Here is an 18,263-nt window from a genome sequence, read left to right as displayed (position 1 = left end):
CTTTATCCCTTACCGGATAAAAAAAAAAAAAACACTACCCAATAGGTAGAGGCAATACCTTCATAAATCACAAAAACTGCAAAGGAGCTCTCAAATGATTTCGTAGAACACCACAACAACCGAGTGCCCTGGATTACCTAGATAACAGGCATCAATGTTAATTTTGACCCATCAAGATTCGCCCAGTTGGAGGTCTCATTGTTGGTTCAAGATATTAGAAAGAGTATGTCTTCTTTTAGCTCCATCTCTTTCTTTTGTATTCTAAGGGCTACAAAGAGTGTTGCAGGCTAGGAAGGTGCTATCCGTCATGTGTAGGACAAAATGACCACATTCCAATAGTTGGCCTTATGGATTTTGTAGTCTGAAACTCTAGGTTGTACACATGGTTATCCTCATCAGTAAATTCCATTTTTACAAAAATAAATAAATAAATAAATGGAACCGGTTCATCATCACAAGTCACTGAAAGAAATAAAGATTACTTTGGATTATCTATTGTTATTTATAAGAACCACATCCATAGCAACAGTCATATAAAAAAAGAGCCAATATCCAGCACAATTGAACAAAGCTGGCAGTAAGAATTATACTCTGCTATCAAAAGCGATTTTAGGCCACTCTCCTTAAACGAGTCTTCACAAGTTGTAGCATTGGCTAACGCGGCACTCACAGCAACATTAGCATCCTTGTAATTCTTAGATTCGAAGGATTCAATTGCACGTTTTGTATTAAGCTCCGCTATAGAGTAATGCAACTTACATTCCCGCAAGCAACCCTTAACATCTGGATCGGATTTCAAGAGCTCCTCAATCCGTGAACTAATCTTTGTTGTATTGTCTTTGACTAACTTTGCTGAGATGATCCATAGCCCTGGGAGATCTGCACTGTGGCTCTTGGGATCTTGTCTAAGAGCCGCAACGCACTAGTCATATTGGAGCTCCTTGTCAACCTGAGAAGCTTTTTTACATGTTTCATTGACGATATTAGCATCAACCTTGGCTAGAAATAGAATGACCAGAAAGAAGAATACAGGGGAGGAGAAGAAAGACAAGGATTGTCTCATGTTTGATTCAACTCTGTTCTATATCTGAAACTCAAATAGGTTGGTTATTTATATTATGAAAGTCTCCCTATGAGAAGGAAAATCTTATCAATAAGATAAGGATCCCTTTAAATCTGTAAAATTAGAATCAGCCAGTAACTGGGCAGGTACGTATGAATGGTTTAAAAGAGAAACCCCTTCTGTTACTTTACTTTGACAGCCAATCTACATGATTTTCTTACCAAAAAAAAAATTCATGATTTGAAGATTTAATGTGTTTTATAAATGGAAAGTGTGAAATGAATTCTCCCAAAATTTAGATTAGATCTTATCATTTTACAATTATTTACTTAATTTTTTATTTGATTTTGCAGCCCTAAAGACAACTTGCATCGTTTCTTCTCAATATTGTCTTTTTTGTGAACCAACCGACTCTTAGAAATTATTTTTGAAACATTTTTTAATAAGATATATACCTCAGCATCACTCCTGTTACTCTTTATAAAGTTAGACCTCAAATGACAAGAAAGACACAGAAAACCAAAACAACCACTAAAAAAAATAAAACCCCTTTTGCTGTGATTTTTTTCCCTGTGGCCATTGTCATTAAAATCGTGGCTAATAATCGTTCCATGCAGTTTAATAACCATGGCTACCATGGCAATTGAAAATCCATATTTCTCCGTGGTTAGTAAATTGCGGCTAGATAGCAATCTTTAACACCAGTTGTAAAAAGCTGTAGTCAAATGTGTATTTAATACAAAATATATAATTAACCATGGTTTCTACAACATATTCAAATTAAAAAAAATAATAATAAATAAAACCCACCCCTACCAGCTCCGGTAGGGGTAGGTTTCTTCATGGCTCCACCCCTCACCTCCCTACAGTACCCTCTCGCCCCCTCACTGTCTGCAAGATTCCTACCATCATCTCTGTTCTACAGAATGCCGTCCTCATGTTTACTTTGGACCCTAGCCTGCTACACAAACCCAGCTGCTCAGCATGATTTGTTCGATTTGTTCAAGAGTTAGAGAGATAGATGTCGCCCTCTCTTCCACATCATCAAAAGTGTAGTGAAGGTGAATAGGCGAGAGCCATGTCTCACAAAATTGCTAGGGATCTAGGCGATGGGAACGGAGATCATCCTCCTGATCGCGGAAGCCAATCTCTCCTCACCGACTTCTGGCTACCTAAGGAGCGGCAACCTGAGGGAGCGAGTGCTTCCGCTGTCCTTCCTCTTGCTGAGGCTCCGCAAGATCCCAAGAAGAAAGCAACGTATTCTGCCATTGTGGGGGGAGAGCTCCCAATTATTGATGACCTGCCTGATCCTATCTAGGTAGGATCTTTAACCACAGTCATCATCCCGCAAGAGGCTTACGAAGAGCGCTTGAAAAGTTTAAGTTTGCACTCATCGGGTGAACAAACTTCAAATACATTTCAATGAATGATATTTGAAGGGAAGCAAAAGAATCCTAGCCTTTAAAGGGTAGATCTTCCATGGCTCTGATGGGGAAAGGATTTTTTCTCTTACAATTTGAATTAGAGTCTGACATGGTAATGATATGGAAGCGAAACTCGGTTAGAGTGGGATCTCAGATTCTCAAATTCCAAAGGTGGAAGGCGGACTTCAATGTACACGAAAAATAGCCTGTTACAAGGATGGTCTAGATTCGCTTCCTAGACCTTCCTCTTGAATATTGGCACGAGAAAGTTCTGCTCACAATGGCCAAAGCTGCTGGTAGGCCGATGGCTCTTGACCGCAGAAGCCGTGCAGCATCCATGGGTGGCTACGCCAGGGTCACGGTTGAGGTAGAGGTGGGTAGCAGAAGGATTGAAGAGATACAGGTGGAGAGAAGATAGCCCAATACAGGTGAGCGATTCTGGTTCTCTCAAGTCATAATTTATGAAGATAGCCTTGGAAGATGTGGTCATTGCAAGAAGATTGGTCACAATCTCCATGATTGTAGAGAAAGAAGAAGAGAAGCTCCTCTCCCTCGCGCCAAGCCAGGAATCCCTGGTGCTATTTTTGCAGACGAAGGTAACGCCGACCAGTCTCAACCGGCGATGGGGACAGGGAACGATGGTGGAGGCAGCGATGACATGTCGAGTCAGCGTGTTGATGGGGGAGATTTTTCTTCCCATTCTCGCGTTCGATCTCCTAACTTTTTGGGATCCTCTAACGGCTCTAAAAATAGGGAAGTGGCAGCTGGTAGGACTCTTTCTAGAGCTGGTTCGATTGAGGTACTCTTACCTATTCAACAAGATTACGCTGAATTAGCTCCAAGAGGAGCTAATCAGGACTCTAAAGCAGCAGTTTCTAAGGACTCTAGTGCAAATGACAAATATAGTCATATAAATGGGTTGGGCGGTATGGGATTATACGAGGATTCCCTTATTCAATCTGATGAGGATGGCTCGGACCATGACACACACATTGAACACCATGTAACTTCCATATCGCCTACTCTCATTCAGGGTGGGGTGGTCTTTCTCCACCACTAAGAGAATCAGCTAGAGTAGGTCTTCGAAAGAAGGATAATGCACCAACGACCTCAGAGCAGACCAGAAGGTTTGAACGGTTGGCAAATTCATCAAAGTGATTAATGAAGGTCTTGTTCTGGAATGTTAGGGGATTCAAGAAGGCTGCAACTCACTTGGCCTTGAGAAGAATTATTGCGGAAAAAAATCCTGATATCATTTACTTGGCAGAGCCTAAGGTAGACTCATCTGCTTATCCTGTTTTTTTTTTTTCAATAAAAATGGCTTCGAAACCAACATGATTCATAACACTAGGGAGGAAAAGGTCCCCAATCTTTGGTTGATGTGGATGAGAGGGCTGCCCAAGCATTCTGTCGTATCAGAGTCTGAGTAGCAGTTGTCTGTCAAGATTTGTCAGTCATTCATGCCAGCAGCTTCAAGGTGAAAAGAAGAGAGTTGTGGATGGATCTTGCAGCGGTGCCTATGATGTTAGACCCTTGGCTTGTGGTTGGGGACTTCAACACCGCCCTTGCCTCTCACGAAAAGCACAGTCCGGGTGCCTTCAGCTTGGGCTCGACTGCGGAGTTTGAAGCAATGATCGATTCTTGCTTTCTGTTGCAGATCCCCTCTAATGGTGCTAAATTCACATGGTCAAATAATAGGAGGAGAGGGAACGTGGCTGCTGTTCTGGATAGAGGTCTCTGTAACGAAGCTTGGCTGAGTCATTTCTAGGACTGTGCCCAATCTGTGCTTCACCAGAATTTTTCAGATCACTGGCCAATCCTAGTTGTTTCAAAGGCCTGTCCTAAGCCAGGTAATTGCCCATTTCGAATGCACAAATTTTGGCTCGATCACCCCTCTTTTATTCAGGTAATTTAGGAAGAATGGTCTCAACCCACATATGGTTCCGCTAGTTTTATCTTTACTCGAAAGCTCAAAAGGCTAAAGCCTGTCATTTGAGCTTGCGCAAGGCAAGTCTTCCCGAACTTTGAAGTCGAATTGATTAGAACAAAAGAGACCCTTGTTGAGATCCAAGGTCAAATTAAAGCTTCAAGTATGAATGACACTTTATTTGGGAAGGAGGCGGATACAAAAACAGCTTTTTTAAACGCATTAAAAAATCATGAAAAACAGTGGGTGGAGAAATTCCGTATTACTTGGTTAAAGCATGGAGATAGGAATTCTAAATTTTTCCATCTTTATGCTAAAATCAAAATGGCAAGGAACATGATCAGAATAGTGGAAAAATCAGATGGTTTAAGGGTTACCGATAGAGATGGGATCACCACTCATATGATAGATTAGTTCCAGTCTTTCACAGGAGCTCACCAGTCGCTGAGCACCTGGACCTATTGAGCGCCATCCCTGCGCTTGTAGATGGGGTTGACATGCTTTCCCTGGATGCGATCCCTAGTGTAGGAGAGATCAAGAAAGCCGGTTGGGATCTGGACCCTAATAGCTCCCCAGGTCCAGATGGTTTCCCTAGATATTTTTTCAGGCATTGTTGGGATGTAATTAAAAGGCAACTTTATTAGAGCAATCGGAGAATTTTTTTTTTCTCACTGGGAAAATGCCCCAAGGTATGAACAACAATTTTTTAGCTTTGATTCCAAAAGTTGATAGAGCAACTTCCCTTGACAAATTCCGACCCCTATGCATGTGGAATTTCCTCTGCAAAGCTATTTCCAAAATCTTAGCCACAAGAATGTCTTTCTTGCAGCCAAGATTGATCTCTAAAGAGCAAGGGACTTTCCAATCTGGCAAGCTGATTCATACTAATATTGGATTGGCTTCAGAGCTGGGCAATTTCATGTTCTCAGCCACCAGATGAGCGGGTCTTGATATTAAAATTGGTGTTCAGAAAGCATCTGATACCATTTACTGGGACTTTATTCTGCATGTTCTGAAGCGATTTGGGTTCTCTGATAAGTAGCTTAATTGGATCCATCTGGTTCTTAGTTCTTTAAAAACCTCAATCCTTTTGAATGGAGGTCTAGTGGGTTATTTCAATGTGAAGAGGGGTTTAAGACGAGGGGAACCCATGTCTCCAATTCTCTTCATTCTTGCAGAAGAGGTCCTTTGCAGAGGGCTGCATGGTCTTCTTCGTGATGGGAAAATCAAAACTCTTTAGAGTCCTAGAGGCGAGTTAATGCCAGCTCATCTTCTATTCCCTGACGACATTTATCTTCATGAGCGCATCCATAAAATATGTCAGAAATCTCAATGCCTTTCTAAGGAAGTACCAAGACTTTTCAGGTCAGCATGTTAACCTTGAAAAAATGAATTTATTCATGGGGAGAATTAGGCCTTTTCGCACGAGAGACATTTCGGATGCTTTGGGAATTCCTGTCTGCAACTTTCCCACAAAATACCTTGGGGTTCAGATCTTTGAAGGAAGGGTGAAGAAAAATTTCCTTTTCTCTGTTCTGGACAAGGTGAAGAAGCATATGTCGGGATGCAAAGGCAAGCTCGTCTCAATGGCTGGCAGAGTCACTGGTTCACTCCTTGGTGATGGGAGCCTGAAATTGGCATCCCTACCCAAATTGATACAATTTTCTCTCAATCCATTCTAAGTTGTCTTGGCTCTTTTCTTCATTCTTTAAAACCTCTCTAATCTTCAAGAACCCTCAAAATCATTAATTAGCTACTCTTTTATTTCTATTTTTTATTGTGTTTGATTATCCATTCAGATAAGATAATTATGTTCTAGATAATTCATATTCGAACCAAGATATTTTTATCGGATACGGATACCCCTAAATAGATATAGCTGTGAATCAAACTTGGACTTTCGATTATCCGTTTACATCCATAGCCAAAGTCAATCAACCATGATTTAAAAACATATTTTCCCAAATTGTACCTCTGAAGCTAATATTGAAACTTGGAACACTGCCTAGGGTGAAGACAACAGTATCAGCTATAACAACGCCATTTCCATTTCCATTTCAAGAGAATTCTAATTCATCATTGCCTAGCCACTCCGGGGCAAGGTTTTAAAATTTAAGATCAGTATCAATTGATATCTGATGGATTTAACCCTTTTTTTTTTTTTAACTAAAAATAAAAATAAAAATAAAATGGGTGTTTTGGACCATTTACCCATATACTATATCAGTTGAGCAGTACAAATTGAATCAGTATTGGCCAAACTAATCCAATCTAGCTGATCCTGACTGACTCGATCTAATTTTTAAAACCATGCTCTGGTTGAATTTACCCCAATTAGTTAAGAACATTTCTCATTGAACACTTCAACTATTTAGAGGAAATTACACTCCCCTCCCCTATATGTTTCAGGTATTACACAATCCTCCCCTGCGAAGTTTGGAATTACAAATTCTTCCCTTCTAAGTTAAAGAATATATCAACTGTACCCTGATTGTGAGTAAGAAACTGTCAAGTGTGTTACAAATTTGTGTTAAACCCTAAAATACCTTTGGTCCAATGGAGATGACGATTTTGCCCTCAACCCTTATTATCGTATTTTCCTTGAGAAACCATGGGAGAGTTAGGGTTTTTGCGCTATATGAAGCTGCCGGCTGATTGATGCGTGGCCTGAGATGGCTGCCATGGTTGGCAAGGGCAGAGATAAGATTTCGGTAGTGAGTGCAACCCCTTTGTAAGATTTTGGCATCAGGCCGAGTAGATTTCGAGAGGTTCGGGTTAGAGTGTCTCGAAGCAGATGATTTCTACGAAGCAATCCTATACTTCTACCTCTCCAACACTTTAATCACATGTTTCCTGTCGAAGTCCATGAAAATCTGCCACAACAACTAAAATGAAGGATTCAATTTCAGCGTTCACTCATAATAGTAGCAGACGATTCACAATTCATTCGGAAATTTGGTTTATAATTCTTTACAAGTTTTCTTTGGTTGATGCTCCACAGTAGGTTTCGTAGTTGAAGATCTGGTTTGATCTTCTCGTATGGTAATCTCCCTTGCACGAAACTGTTTGGGGCAGGGGCAGGGGCAGGGGCAGGGGCTGGGGCTGGGGCAGGGCCACAGGCACAAGATAGAGGCAACGATTCTTAATGCAACAGACACCAAGAAGAAGAAATTCTTCGAGAAAGTGAAAAAAATCTCTCTAATTTCATCTAATAATCATAAGAAAACGTCAAATTGCTTTCAAAATCAAAATGCCTTACCTGTGATAATCATCGGCGTCAATATCATAACCTAAAGTCTGCCAAAGAAATTATGAAAATAGAAAAATGTTAAATCAGATAAAGAAAATCATCGTTGCCGGTTAACGTGAGCAGGTAAACGCTGCCACGCTTCTCTAATGTGCACATGGTTGGCTCCTCCTCCTCTTCTCTCTCTCCCCTACCTAGAGTTGGGAATTAAAATCTTACCGAAAATCTTATGCGTTTGCCGCTGAGAGAGACAAGAAGAGCATCGTTCTGCGTGAAAAAGAAAAATCTCAACATCCTAACCTAGAAGAAGAATGTCATGGCCGACATTTGGGGGTGTTAATCAATCCAGGTGTTTCTAGGTATTGCAGAGAGAGACACGGATCTCGGAAACAAGAAACTGCTTTCGCCGCCGATAAGAGCTTATGGAGAGAAATCAAGAGATTGATGGTGATGTAGACGATGGGATTGCAGAGGTCCGTATAAAGTGGACAGGGTCAAAAAGTCATTTAACATTTGCTTAGCGTTAACACCTCAAGGTAACGATGTGAATTTGTAATCGAAATCCAAATCGTTTATTGAAACCAAATCGATCTATTTACACTGAAATCGTAAAACAGTTTAGTAAATGATGCGGTTATGGTTTCAAGTTTCAGGCCAATTAGCTAAATAAGTCGGGTCGGTTTTAACCGTGAAATCCGTTGGTTTTAAACCAAATTAAAACCGTTTAAATCGAATCGTTTAAACCGATCCGATTAATCCGTATAACAATTAAATAAAGAAGGGACAATAATCCGTATAACAATTAACAATTAAATTAAGTGTCCATCCTGCTTTGGTATGATTTATTGCAATTCAGTTCAAGTTTAGGCTTTAGATCATGATCTTGTAATCCATATATGTTATTATATTATTATGTTATCATAAATGGGGTGTTTTGGCTGAACCACCTGTCATTTTAATATTTTATGCTGTAGAAGGCTGGATTTGGATGTTGTATGATATTAGTTCTAAATGTTTGAGAAGCGCCATGCAAAGAAATAACACTAGATTATCAAATTAAGACATTCCATCGTTAATATAGAATTTCTTATTTGTGGTTGCCAATTATTTTTTGATAAGCTTATGATCTTCAGTTTAGATATGGTTTCAAATTATAACAAACCGATTGTGAACTATTTTACAAACCGTATGGAATAAATCAAAATCGAAACCGTTTAAAACCGTGAAACCGACACCGTTTACTAAACGGTCACGGTTTCAGAAAGTGGAACCGTTTAGTAAATGGTGCGGTTATGGTTTTAGTCAAATAAATGTGAACCAAACCAATCCGCACTATTAAACCGAAATCGAACTGATTAACACCCATACCCCAATGTGCATTTGTAATTACAAACTTCGCAGCGAGTCTGAGTGTAACACGAAACATATATGGGAGTGGGAGAATAATTTCCTCAACTATTTATCAGCCGTTATAACTGAAATTTTAAATTCAATCTATATTTGGAATGCTTCCAACATTATTCCCATCACCCTATTCCAAAATCTAGTTAAAATGATGTGAAGGTGAACAGAAGAGTCCAATTACAATATTGTATCGTATTGTAGTTGGGTTGAGTACAAACAGATTTTTCTCATCATTTTAAATAGGCATCTAATTGGACTATTATTATTATTATTATATACAATGAACCGGACTTATATATTGTAGTTATTATTATTATGCGGTCAAACCTCCCGTATAATTAACACCGGTGGAAGGCAACCATGAATTGCCATCGATGAATTTAGAGACCGTAAATATGTCGGCCTGGGCGTCGTCATTGATGGCATGGAACCCAGGCCATTTGACCCGCAGACTCAGGTTGGCCCCTAGCCCATAGTTCTTGTACTCCGCATAGAATAGTGTTTTGTTGAAATCTTCCTGGCCCTCCCACTCCAACCACCCTTCTGGACTGATGACGCTACTCATGTAGGATTGCATGAAGATGGTACGTGAGTAACGTTGCCAGGGTCGACCCAGGTAAGTTGGGTTAGAGTAATCAGAAGCAATCAAGTCCAAGTCAGCGGAAATGTTGCAGAATTGGAAAGAGAAGCCAGTAGTTTCGTTGAGTTTCTCGCAGCCATGGGCGGTGATCGTGTTCTTCTGTTTTGGGCGGCCCTTCCTGGCTATGATCTCGCAGTTCTGGAAGACTACAGTTCCGTCGCCGAAGATGAAGTCGACGGTGCCACTGATGCGGCATTCACGGTAGAACTGGAGGTTGTAGTGAGCATAGAGGGTGTCTTGGTATCCCATAATGCCACATCTGAAGAACACTGATTGGTCCGAATCCGATAGGAGTGCCACCGATTGGTTCATCTGGGGACCCGCTGTGTTCTCAAAGGTCAGGTCTTTGGCAATGAATCCATTACCAATCACAGCTGCAAGCACCCAAGATCAAGAGAGAGTATTATTTATCTATTAGTACGGATAATTCATCTGTGAAAAAAAAAATTACGGAAAATGTTGAGATTCATGTAGCTTACCAAAGGTGGCAGTATCAAAAGTACAGTTCCAGTGGACTCCGTCCTTGCTGCGGTTACCGGAAATAATGGTGTTGCTCATTCCATCTCCGAGCAGCATAAGGTTCGATTTGCTTGCACTGATTAGTACGTTTTCCAGGTACAAGCCCTTCTTTAGGTAGATGATATATCTATGGTCACTGTTGTTCGGAGCATTTTCCACTGCGTCCATAATCTTTAGATAGTCCCCGGTCCCATCCGTGGACACTACAACATCTGCTTCTACTTGATCTCGTAATAAATACAATTCTTTGTTTTTCACCCATGTAGGCAAACCATCCTCGGCCAGCCTAGCAACAATCAGTTCAGTTGATGCAAGCAGAAAGATGAACATGTGTAGGATGGGTGCCATTTGTAAATAATGAAGAGAGATGATCTGAAGGTTGAAGACCTGAAGAAAACGAGCTAGCATAAGATGGCAATATCCGAATTAATCTCCTTTACTTAACAAAATCTTAGATTAGTTGTAGGGAATGTAGATTGGTTTCACAAGTGGCCTCCCTCAGATTCCTTTTCCTCATCATACACTATACTTGCTAAATCTACAGGGACAGTATTCAAAGAAGGAATTGGTTCAGGTTAATTGCTCCAGGAACTGTCATCAATACTGTACCACAATCGCAAATAACTTATGTTTCAAACTTTTTACAAAATTGATGTTACAAGTAGCTGCATTTGCTGCTGTCTGTGTGCAAGCAACTAGGAGCTAAGGCTCCGTTTGGTATCGTTCTAAAAAAACATTTTTGGAGTTTTTTCGTTCTATTGGAACGAAAAAATGGAATCTTCTGTTTGGTGCACTTATGGTCTATTTCTGTTTTTTTGGAACAAAAAGTGAAAAAAAAAAAAAAAAAAAAAAAAACTGAAAAAACGAGATTGGACGGAACTCCATTTTGGAGTTCCGTCTTCCCAATTTCGTTCCATTTTACAAAAAAAAATATATATCGTTCCCAATAAAAATCTGAAATTTTGAAACACCATTTTTTCGTTTAAAAACTACATTATGACACAGAAACTGAAATTTTCGTTTTTGACATGAAACGGTGTTTCTGGAACAGAAACGATACCAAACGGGCTCTAAAAGTCACAGGTTTTAATTCAAAATGTATGGCACTGACAGTATTATCATTCTGGGAGCCCTTTTTCTTCCTCCTCTTTTGTTTTTTTTTTTTCTAACAATTTTACATCCAAACAAAGGGAGAGCTGACATTAAAATTGGAAGCACCATTAGGCTCTAATTAAAAAAAAAATCATATAAAAGGACATATCAAGGATGAAAACCTTGATATCAATTATCAAAAGCTTATTTTGTTCATCCCTATTGTCAAAGAACCCATAAGCTTGATGACAATAATTATGTGTGCAGGTTTGCTAAACTTCTTTTTTGAAAGTTAAAATAAAATTTCAATGAAATGATTCCTATATTTGGTGTGATTGTAGCCAAAACTTAAATGCAGACAATCAAAAAAATATAGACTAAAATATGCAATATGAAAGGGTATAAATAGAAATGTCCAATATAGGAAATTATATGTTTCATAAGTGAAGGCATCATATATTGCATGGTTTGATCCATATATTTTTAGTTGGTTGTTATTCATGATCAAAGTTTTTACCAAAAAGAAGAAAGAGTAAGACAAAAATTCTAACCATTTACATCCAAACAAAGGGAGAGCTAACGTTAAAATTAGAAGCACCAATAGGCTCTAATTAGAAAATAATCATATAAGATGACATGTCAAGGATGAAAGCCTTGATATCAATTATCAAAAGCCTATTTGATTCATCCCCCATTGACCTAACTTAGTTGATGGCCCTATTATGATTTACCAGGTCAAAGAACCCATAAGCTTGATGACAATAATTAGAATTAAATATTTAAATAATTAACTGGAAAATTCAATAAGCATGCTATATAGTTATATATAATCTATGGTACAACTTGGAAAATAATATAAAACCACCTAAACTTACAACTTCAATCCAAGTCTTTCTATTTGGATCAATCTTTAAAAACTCCACATGATCAAAGCTGATACATAAGGGTTATGCCCATGCTCCCTCTCTTGAAATTCCCCTCAAGAGTTTACCAAAAGGCCTTTTTGGAACAAATCAAATTCTTATTTGTTCCATCTAATGTGGTCCATGAATCAGTTCCTACTTTACAGAAAGGCAATCCAGAAAAACCAATTGCCATTCCATGATGGGCCAGCAGAACAATTATCAACAGGGGAGGCAAAATTCAACATGTACCTAGAAAGCTCATGCAATCATTCAAACCAGAAGAGTGAAGCTGTTGCTAGTGGTGTTTGGAGGTTTAAGACATCAAAAGATAGTGAATTACAAGGGAGTACAGAAAGCAGTCCATGTCAGAGGACACAAGGAGCCAATTTGGCCTGCTGTTCTTTCTTTGTTGTTCAGATTTTGATTCTCCCCCTTGTTTTTTGAGTGCTGATTTCCTTTCTCAGGTATATGTTCTTGGGCCAAATGCGGCCCTCCTCTAGGGCAGGCCAAGGTGGACTCAACCGGATTGGGTCTGGGTTTGACTGGTTCAGTAAATTTGGTTTTAAAAACCTTAGAAGATTCAATACACTTTTCCCATCTTTGTTTTTCAAACCAGCGATTGCAAAATTACAAATTTGGTGTCATTGAAAAGGTATTTCTACGTACCATCCATGCTAAGATTGTTCACTACTTTTTTTTTTTTTTTTTTTCTGGTAAAAGATTGTTCACTACACTTCCCTTATGGGAGATTGCTGCCATCCAATTAAGGTTGATTAAATCCCAAACCTTAAAGACCATAACCCTAAATCTAAGGGCTACGAATGACACCTACCATTAACCTGCTTTCTCCTTTTGTAATCATCAAAAAATATAGATTTCTCTCCCTTGATTTGTTGTATATTCACCTTCCAAAGTATGGAATTACCATCCATAATTGGGTAGACTTAGATCATTGAACCAAAGATTAAATCTAGATCCGGTACAGCTAGGGTGGTTTATTACCAAGCACACCCCCCACCCCTCCCCCATTGTGATTTTTCTCCACAATTTAGGCTTTATACATCGAGTTTAGAATCCTGCACAACTTTTTTTTCTTGTCTTTTTTTTCTTTTATCTTAATTTTTTTTTTTTTAATGAATGAATGTGAAAAACCTTTGAATCTCAATTTTTAGGCACGTAATAAAATTCTGGGGTTTCTAATCTATTTTATTTTTTATTTTTAGGTGTAGAACCCAATCTAAGAAATTCAAATGGATAGGAAAAGGGAAAGAAGGGGATGTCTTTTTTACCAACCCCAGACTTCCCAAAAGAATCTTCTGGTAGGAGACCCCAAGAAAAGGGAGAAAAGAAAACAAAGAATAATAAAAGAGGAGCAATGAACAATGGAGACCTAGGGTACACTTTATAATCTTAGGTTATGATTGATTGTAAGGAAAATTTAAAGATAAGGGAAGTGCTATTTTTGTAAATCATCCCATGTGATTATATAGACTACTTAAATTTTTTTTATGATATTTAATAATGATATATTTTATGTTTTATAATAAAGGGTTCTGGTTCAAAATAAAGTGAAATTTAACGGGGCCAAATCCTCTCCAGAGGTGACCCCCCAACACCCAATGGATGGTGTGAGATTGTTGTAGGAGGTCATGGTCCAGAAGAGAATATTCTAGGCTCAAATTTAGCAACCTAATATAGAATGATTTGGTGCTAGTGATATAGCACATGGAGTAATGACTAAATATAAATATATATATATATATATATATATATATACTAGTAAAAATTACACGTGCAAATGCACGTGTGGCCATATGTTGAGGGTGAGAGGATTTGAAAGAGAGATAGGGTTTGTGAGAGAGAGAGGTGTCCAACACAAAATAAATAATATAATAAATGTTATCCTCAATTCATCTATCAATAATGTATTTTTTCCCCATTTTTTTGGTTAAAGCAAAATTACTTTCTTAGATCACAAATAAGTCAAATATGTGAATGTGTATACATGGATTTTAAAAATGTTATCGTGACTTTGGAGTGCATTCTACTGAAGTTTATTTATTTTCAATGTTAGACAAGCTCAGAGGAAAATGGTATCTTGAAAGGTCTATATGGCATTATGAATGGTACAATAATGCTTCGAGATGAAGACCAAATAGTGTTAGGAAAATGATTTGATTTGTCATTCTTCAATATTACAAATTAAAACCAAAACCATTTGTTCTGTAATTTTTTATTTAGTATAAAGTATATAGAATAATTTATAAAATTGAAATCACAAGAAAAATTACTACAATAATTCAAAACACAAACGGCTCGTTAGTCTACTTTACAGGAAAACCTTGAGCAACATCTACGTACCTTATTCTCCTTAGATTTCCATTGAAACAAGGGATAGCTAATTAAAGAATTTCAAGGAGCTGTTGCAATGAACACAAATCTAAAAATAAGTAGTCGGACAAGATTGCAAAATATGGTTGGATCGGATAAATAAATATTCATAAGAAATCATTAGAAAAAAATCAAGTAATCTTCAATGCCTTAATTTATAGTTGATAAGATCATGAGGCTCTCAATGCAGAAAAAAATTAAAGATTCGTAAAAAAAAAAAAAAAAAAAAAAAAAGAAGTAATAGTCTATACTACGAATTGAGAAATTCTATAGTATCTTCAACTTAAATATTGATAATGACAAGGAATTTGAGAGAAATATTTCATATTTTTTACATCTTTCACAATGTTGACAAAGTTGCAGAGAAGTCTGACTTCTGATCATCATTTCAAAAGTGAGTTCGATTGTTGCTGCTCAGTGTTAGAGTTGTGCCAACATTATTGCTCTCACATATTCGAGATTGGATTCGGTTGGAGACAAGTCGAGGGAGTGGGTGAGTGAAGTGAATTGAGAAGAGAACTATGAGAGAGAGAAGGGGAATTAGAAAAATCTCTATTTATCCGCAACAATGACAAAAGGATTTGAAAGAAATAATTCATATTTTTTACCGATTTCAAATTTAGATATTCACAGAAGAGTAAATCCCTGGAAACACTTTGGTAAACCACATGATATCACTTACATTGCATAAGATGAAAATAAAAAGCTCTATTGTAATTGAAACCATCAACTCCTCGGACTCTCAATCAGTGACAAGGACTTGCAACAATTCCAATACTTTTTAAAATTTTTATTCTACATATATAGGTAAACTATGAAAATTGGAACTATAAGAATGAAAAGAAGTCCAAGAACAAAAGAACTATGAATTTTAAAAAAAAAAAAAAATCTACCAATGCATAGATTTGATTCAGACATGGTATATTAAATTAAAAGCAACTTTAAGACAATCCATAAATGCATTCAAAATATTGATACGGGTAAATAAAATCGATCCTTCTACTAATGTGTCATATCTATTAACTTAGAAATTAAGAAACACAAAAATGATTTGTGAGGAGTAGAATCCATACCAAGACTGTACTGCTCGAAGCAGTCGTGACTCTCTAATTGCCATGGAATTGGGTCAACTTCTTTCTTTACACATTATATCACTAAAGAAATAAAAAATAATAAGAAACTAAAAACAATCTGACATTCAGAGTTGATATAAGTTGATAAAAACAAATTTAACACCATCGGTCAACTCCAAGTAGTCCTTCACAAACCTGCACCACCAACCCCTCCCCCCACCCCCAAAAAAAAAGTAATAATATAATTTACAACTTCCATGAACTGGTATTACCGAGAAATTTATAATTTCAATATGTAAATTTCTGCCTTGCATTTTTTAATCCTATAAATTCAAAAGTACAATCATAGGATGAAAAAACACAGGATATAGAAGAAACATACTCTTTTTCCATTGGACTAATTTCTGGATCTTTACAGGAGGATGTATATCCATTCTAATGTCCCATAAAGAGCAAAAGTCCCTGTCAAATGTTGAATAGTATTTGGCATTCAAAATATCAGAAACTATAAGTATCAATGACATAAAAAATTTGCTAAAGACTTTACACTTCATTAATGAATAAATCAACTCAAGTAAAAGAAACACATGTTAAACACTACATACACATTGAATCAAAAAACACGTAGAATACTCTCATAATAAACTACCAATAAATAACACGAAGGGATGGCAACAAAGTGTCTTCTCGAGATATACTGGAGATGTGGCACTCATTAAGAATTCTCATTTGATGGGTCCAACCCATATGGTGTAAGGTACTCATACAAAATCAGAACGACCTTCTTGGCTCTCCAAGAGAACAAATTTTTCTAAATTCTTTAAAAAAACTCAGAATTTTAAGATGCCCTTCTGGCTTTCAATGATAAACAGTAAGGAATAGGGATGAATTGAAGAAAAGGAAGAATAAGTAATTGCTTCAAGAAAAAAAAAATCGAAGGGAAGTTTGTCTATGGCCCAAATTTGATTAAATTTTAAACCCATTTACAAACATTTGAACAGAGTCGAATAAGAGAAATAATGATAAAGACATACCAATAGATGAAGGTAAATCAATGGCTATGGTTTGGGGTTTTCGAATCTATTGCATATGCGTTGCCATCCAAATTGTCTATAAAAGACTTCTCTTTGTGAGAGTTGTGTGAGTAGAACATCTTCAAGCCCTAGGGTTTTGACTTTAGATTTATGGTTTCTCGATTTTACTCCTTCTTTGGTTTCTGATTTTTATCAGTATTAGAACACAGAATGTGAAATTATAAAATGGAAAGAAGAAATGAATAATAGCTCATTATAGAGTTATTATTGATTAAAAAATTAAAACCGAATTAGGAAATTAGGAAAGCAATTGGGGAAAGATATAGAACTTTTTTTTCAGTATAAATATGGAATAATATAAAATTAGATTGTGGCAAGATAGAAAGAGAAAGGAACGTGTGTGTGTGTGTGTGTGAGAGAGAGAGAGAGAGAGAGAGAGAAGGAGGGCGTGAGAGTATGAGTTTTTTTTTGTTTCAATGAAAACGTGAGTGATAATATTAAGTTGATTTTTTTTAGTAGAAAGGCGTGAGAGTTTGAGAGAGAGAGAGAGAGAGAGAGAGAGAGAGAGAGAGAATATGAAGGGTGAGTGATTTTAATAAAGAAAATAATTTTTAACTAAATAAAGAAAATATTATTTAAAAACTAATATTACTTTTTATATATTAGTGATAGAGTGAGTGGAGGGTGTGAGAGTTTAATAAAGAAACTAAAACTAATTTTTTTAAATGAGGAAAGAATATAATATTTAATTATTTAAAAAATAAAAAAAACAAAAGGTACCAAAAAAATAGAATAAATAAGAAAGAGCAACAAAAGTGATGATGAATAATAGCTCATTAGAAAGTTATTATTGATTAAGAAACTAAAATGAAATTAGGAAAGCAATTGGGTAAAGATATAGATTTTTCTTCTTTTTTTAAGTATAAATATAGAATAATATAAAATTAGATTATGAAAAGATAGAAAGAGAAAGAAATGTGTGTGAGAGAGAGAGAGGGAGGGAGGAGGGCATGAGAGTATAAGTTTTTTATTTTTATTTATTTATTTATTTATTTTTAATGAAACCGTGAGAGTGATAATATTTAGTTGATTTTACCATTATGAATTTGTCATATTAAAGTATCGGTATCGGTCGCCGTATCGGTCGGCCAAAATTAAGATACGTATCGGAGGGTATCGTATCGTATCGAAGATACACTAAGATACGCTAAAGATACACACATAAATGGATAGGAAACATTTTTTTAAACACTTTTGCATAAAGATTTTGTTAAAAAAAGCTATTGATAACATGTATTATGCATAAACACTAAATTGAGGGTATCGTACTAAGAATTCAAGGTTTGTAGTTGTCCCATAAATGTAAAATCCTTGTTCTCAACCTTGATTTCCACTTTAGTTAGAGAGAAATATAGCTGACAGCAACTTTGGAACAAAAACCCTTCAAAAAATCGTGTTTTTCTAAAAAATTACCCATTTTGGCCATTATATGACCATAGCGCACTGTATCGGTACATACCGATACTCACTGATACGTACCGATA

General features: G+C 36.9%; 2 protein-coding genes across 3 annotated transcripts; both read right to left on the bottom strand.

Annotated features, from left to right (window-relative positions):
* Positions 1–529: 529 nt before the first annotated feature.
* On the bottom strand, positions 530–2,002 carry LOC122066373 (putative invertase inhibitor). Its single transcript, XM_042630189.1, has 2 exons — positions 1,923–2,002; positions 530–905 (listed from the first exon to the last, which is right to left on the bottom strand). The coding sequence occupies exons 1-2, from the start codon at positions 2,000–2,002 to the stop codon at positions 530–532; spliced, it is 456 nt and encodes a 151-aa protein (XP_042486123.1).
* Positions 2,003–9,096: 7,094 nt separating this feature from the next.
* LOC122066370 (pectinesterase/pectinesterase inhibitor PPE8B-like) lies at positions 9,097–16,899 on the bottom strand. 2 transcript variants are annotated; one of them, XM_042630185.1, is made up of 6 exons: positions 16,720–16,899; positions 16,068–16,147; positions 15,686–15,766; positions 14,583–14,641; positions 10,185–10,611; positions 9,097–10,079 (listed from the first exon to the last, which is right to left on the bottom strand). In XM_042630185.1, the coding sequence occupies exons 5-6, from the start codon at positions 10,570–10,572 to the stop codon at positions 9,379–9,381; spliced, it is 1,089 nt and encodes a 362-aa protein (XP_042486119.1). In that variant the 5' UTR covers positions 10,573–10,611; positions 14,583–14,641; positions 15,686–15,766; positions 16,068–16,147; positions 16,720–16,899; the 3' UTR covers positions 9,097–9,378. The 2 variants fall into 2 exon arrangements, with proteins under 2 accessions (XP_042486119.1, XP_042486120.1); XM_042630186.1 differs by lacking the exon at positions 15,686–15,766.
* Positions 16,900–18,263: the final 1,364 nt, after the last annotated feature.

The sequence above is a fragment of the Macadamia integrifolia genome, unplaced genomic scaffold, assembly GCF_013358625.1.
Source record: "Macadamia integrifolia cultivar HAES 741 unplaced genomic scaffold, SCU_Mint_v3 scaffold2365, whole genome shotgun sequence".
NCBI lineage: Eukaryota > Viridiplantae > Streptophyta > Magnoliopsida > Proteales > Proteaceae > Macadamia > Macadamia integrifolia.
Note: the sequence above shows the minus strand (reverse complement) of the source record. Positions and strands in the feature narration are given on the sequence as shown.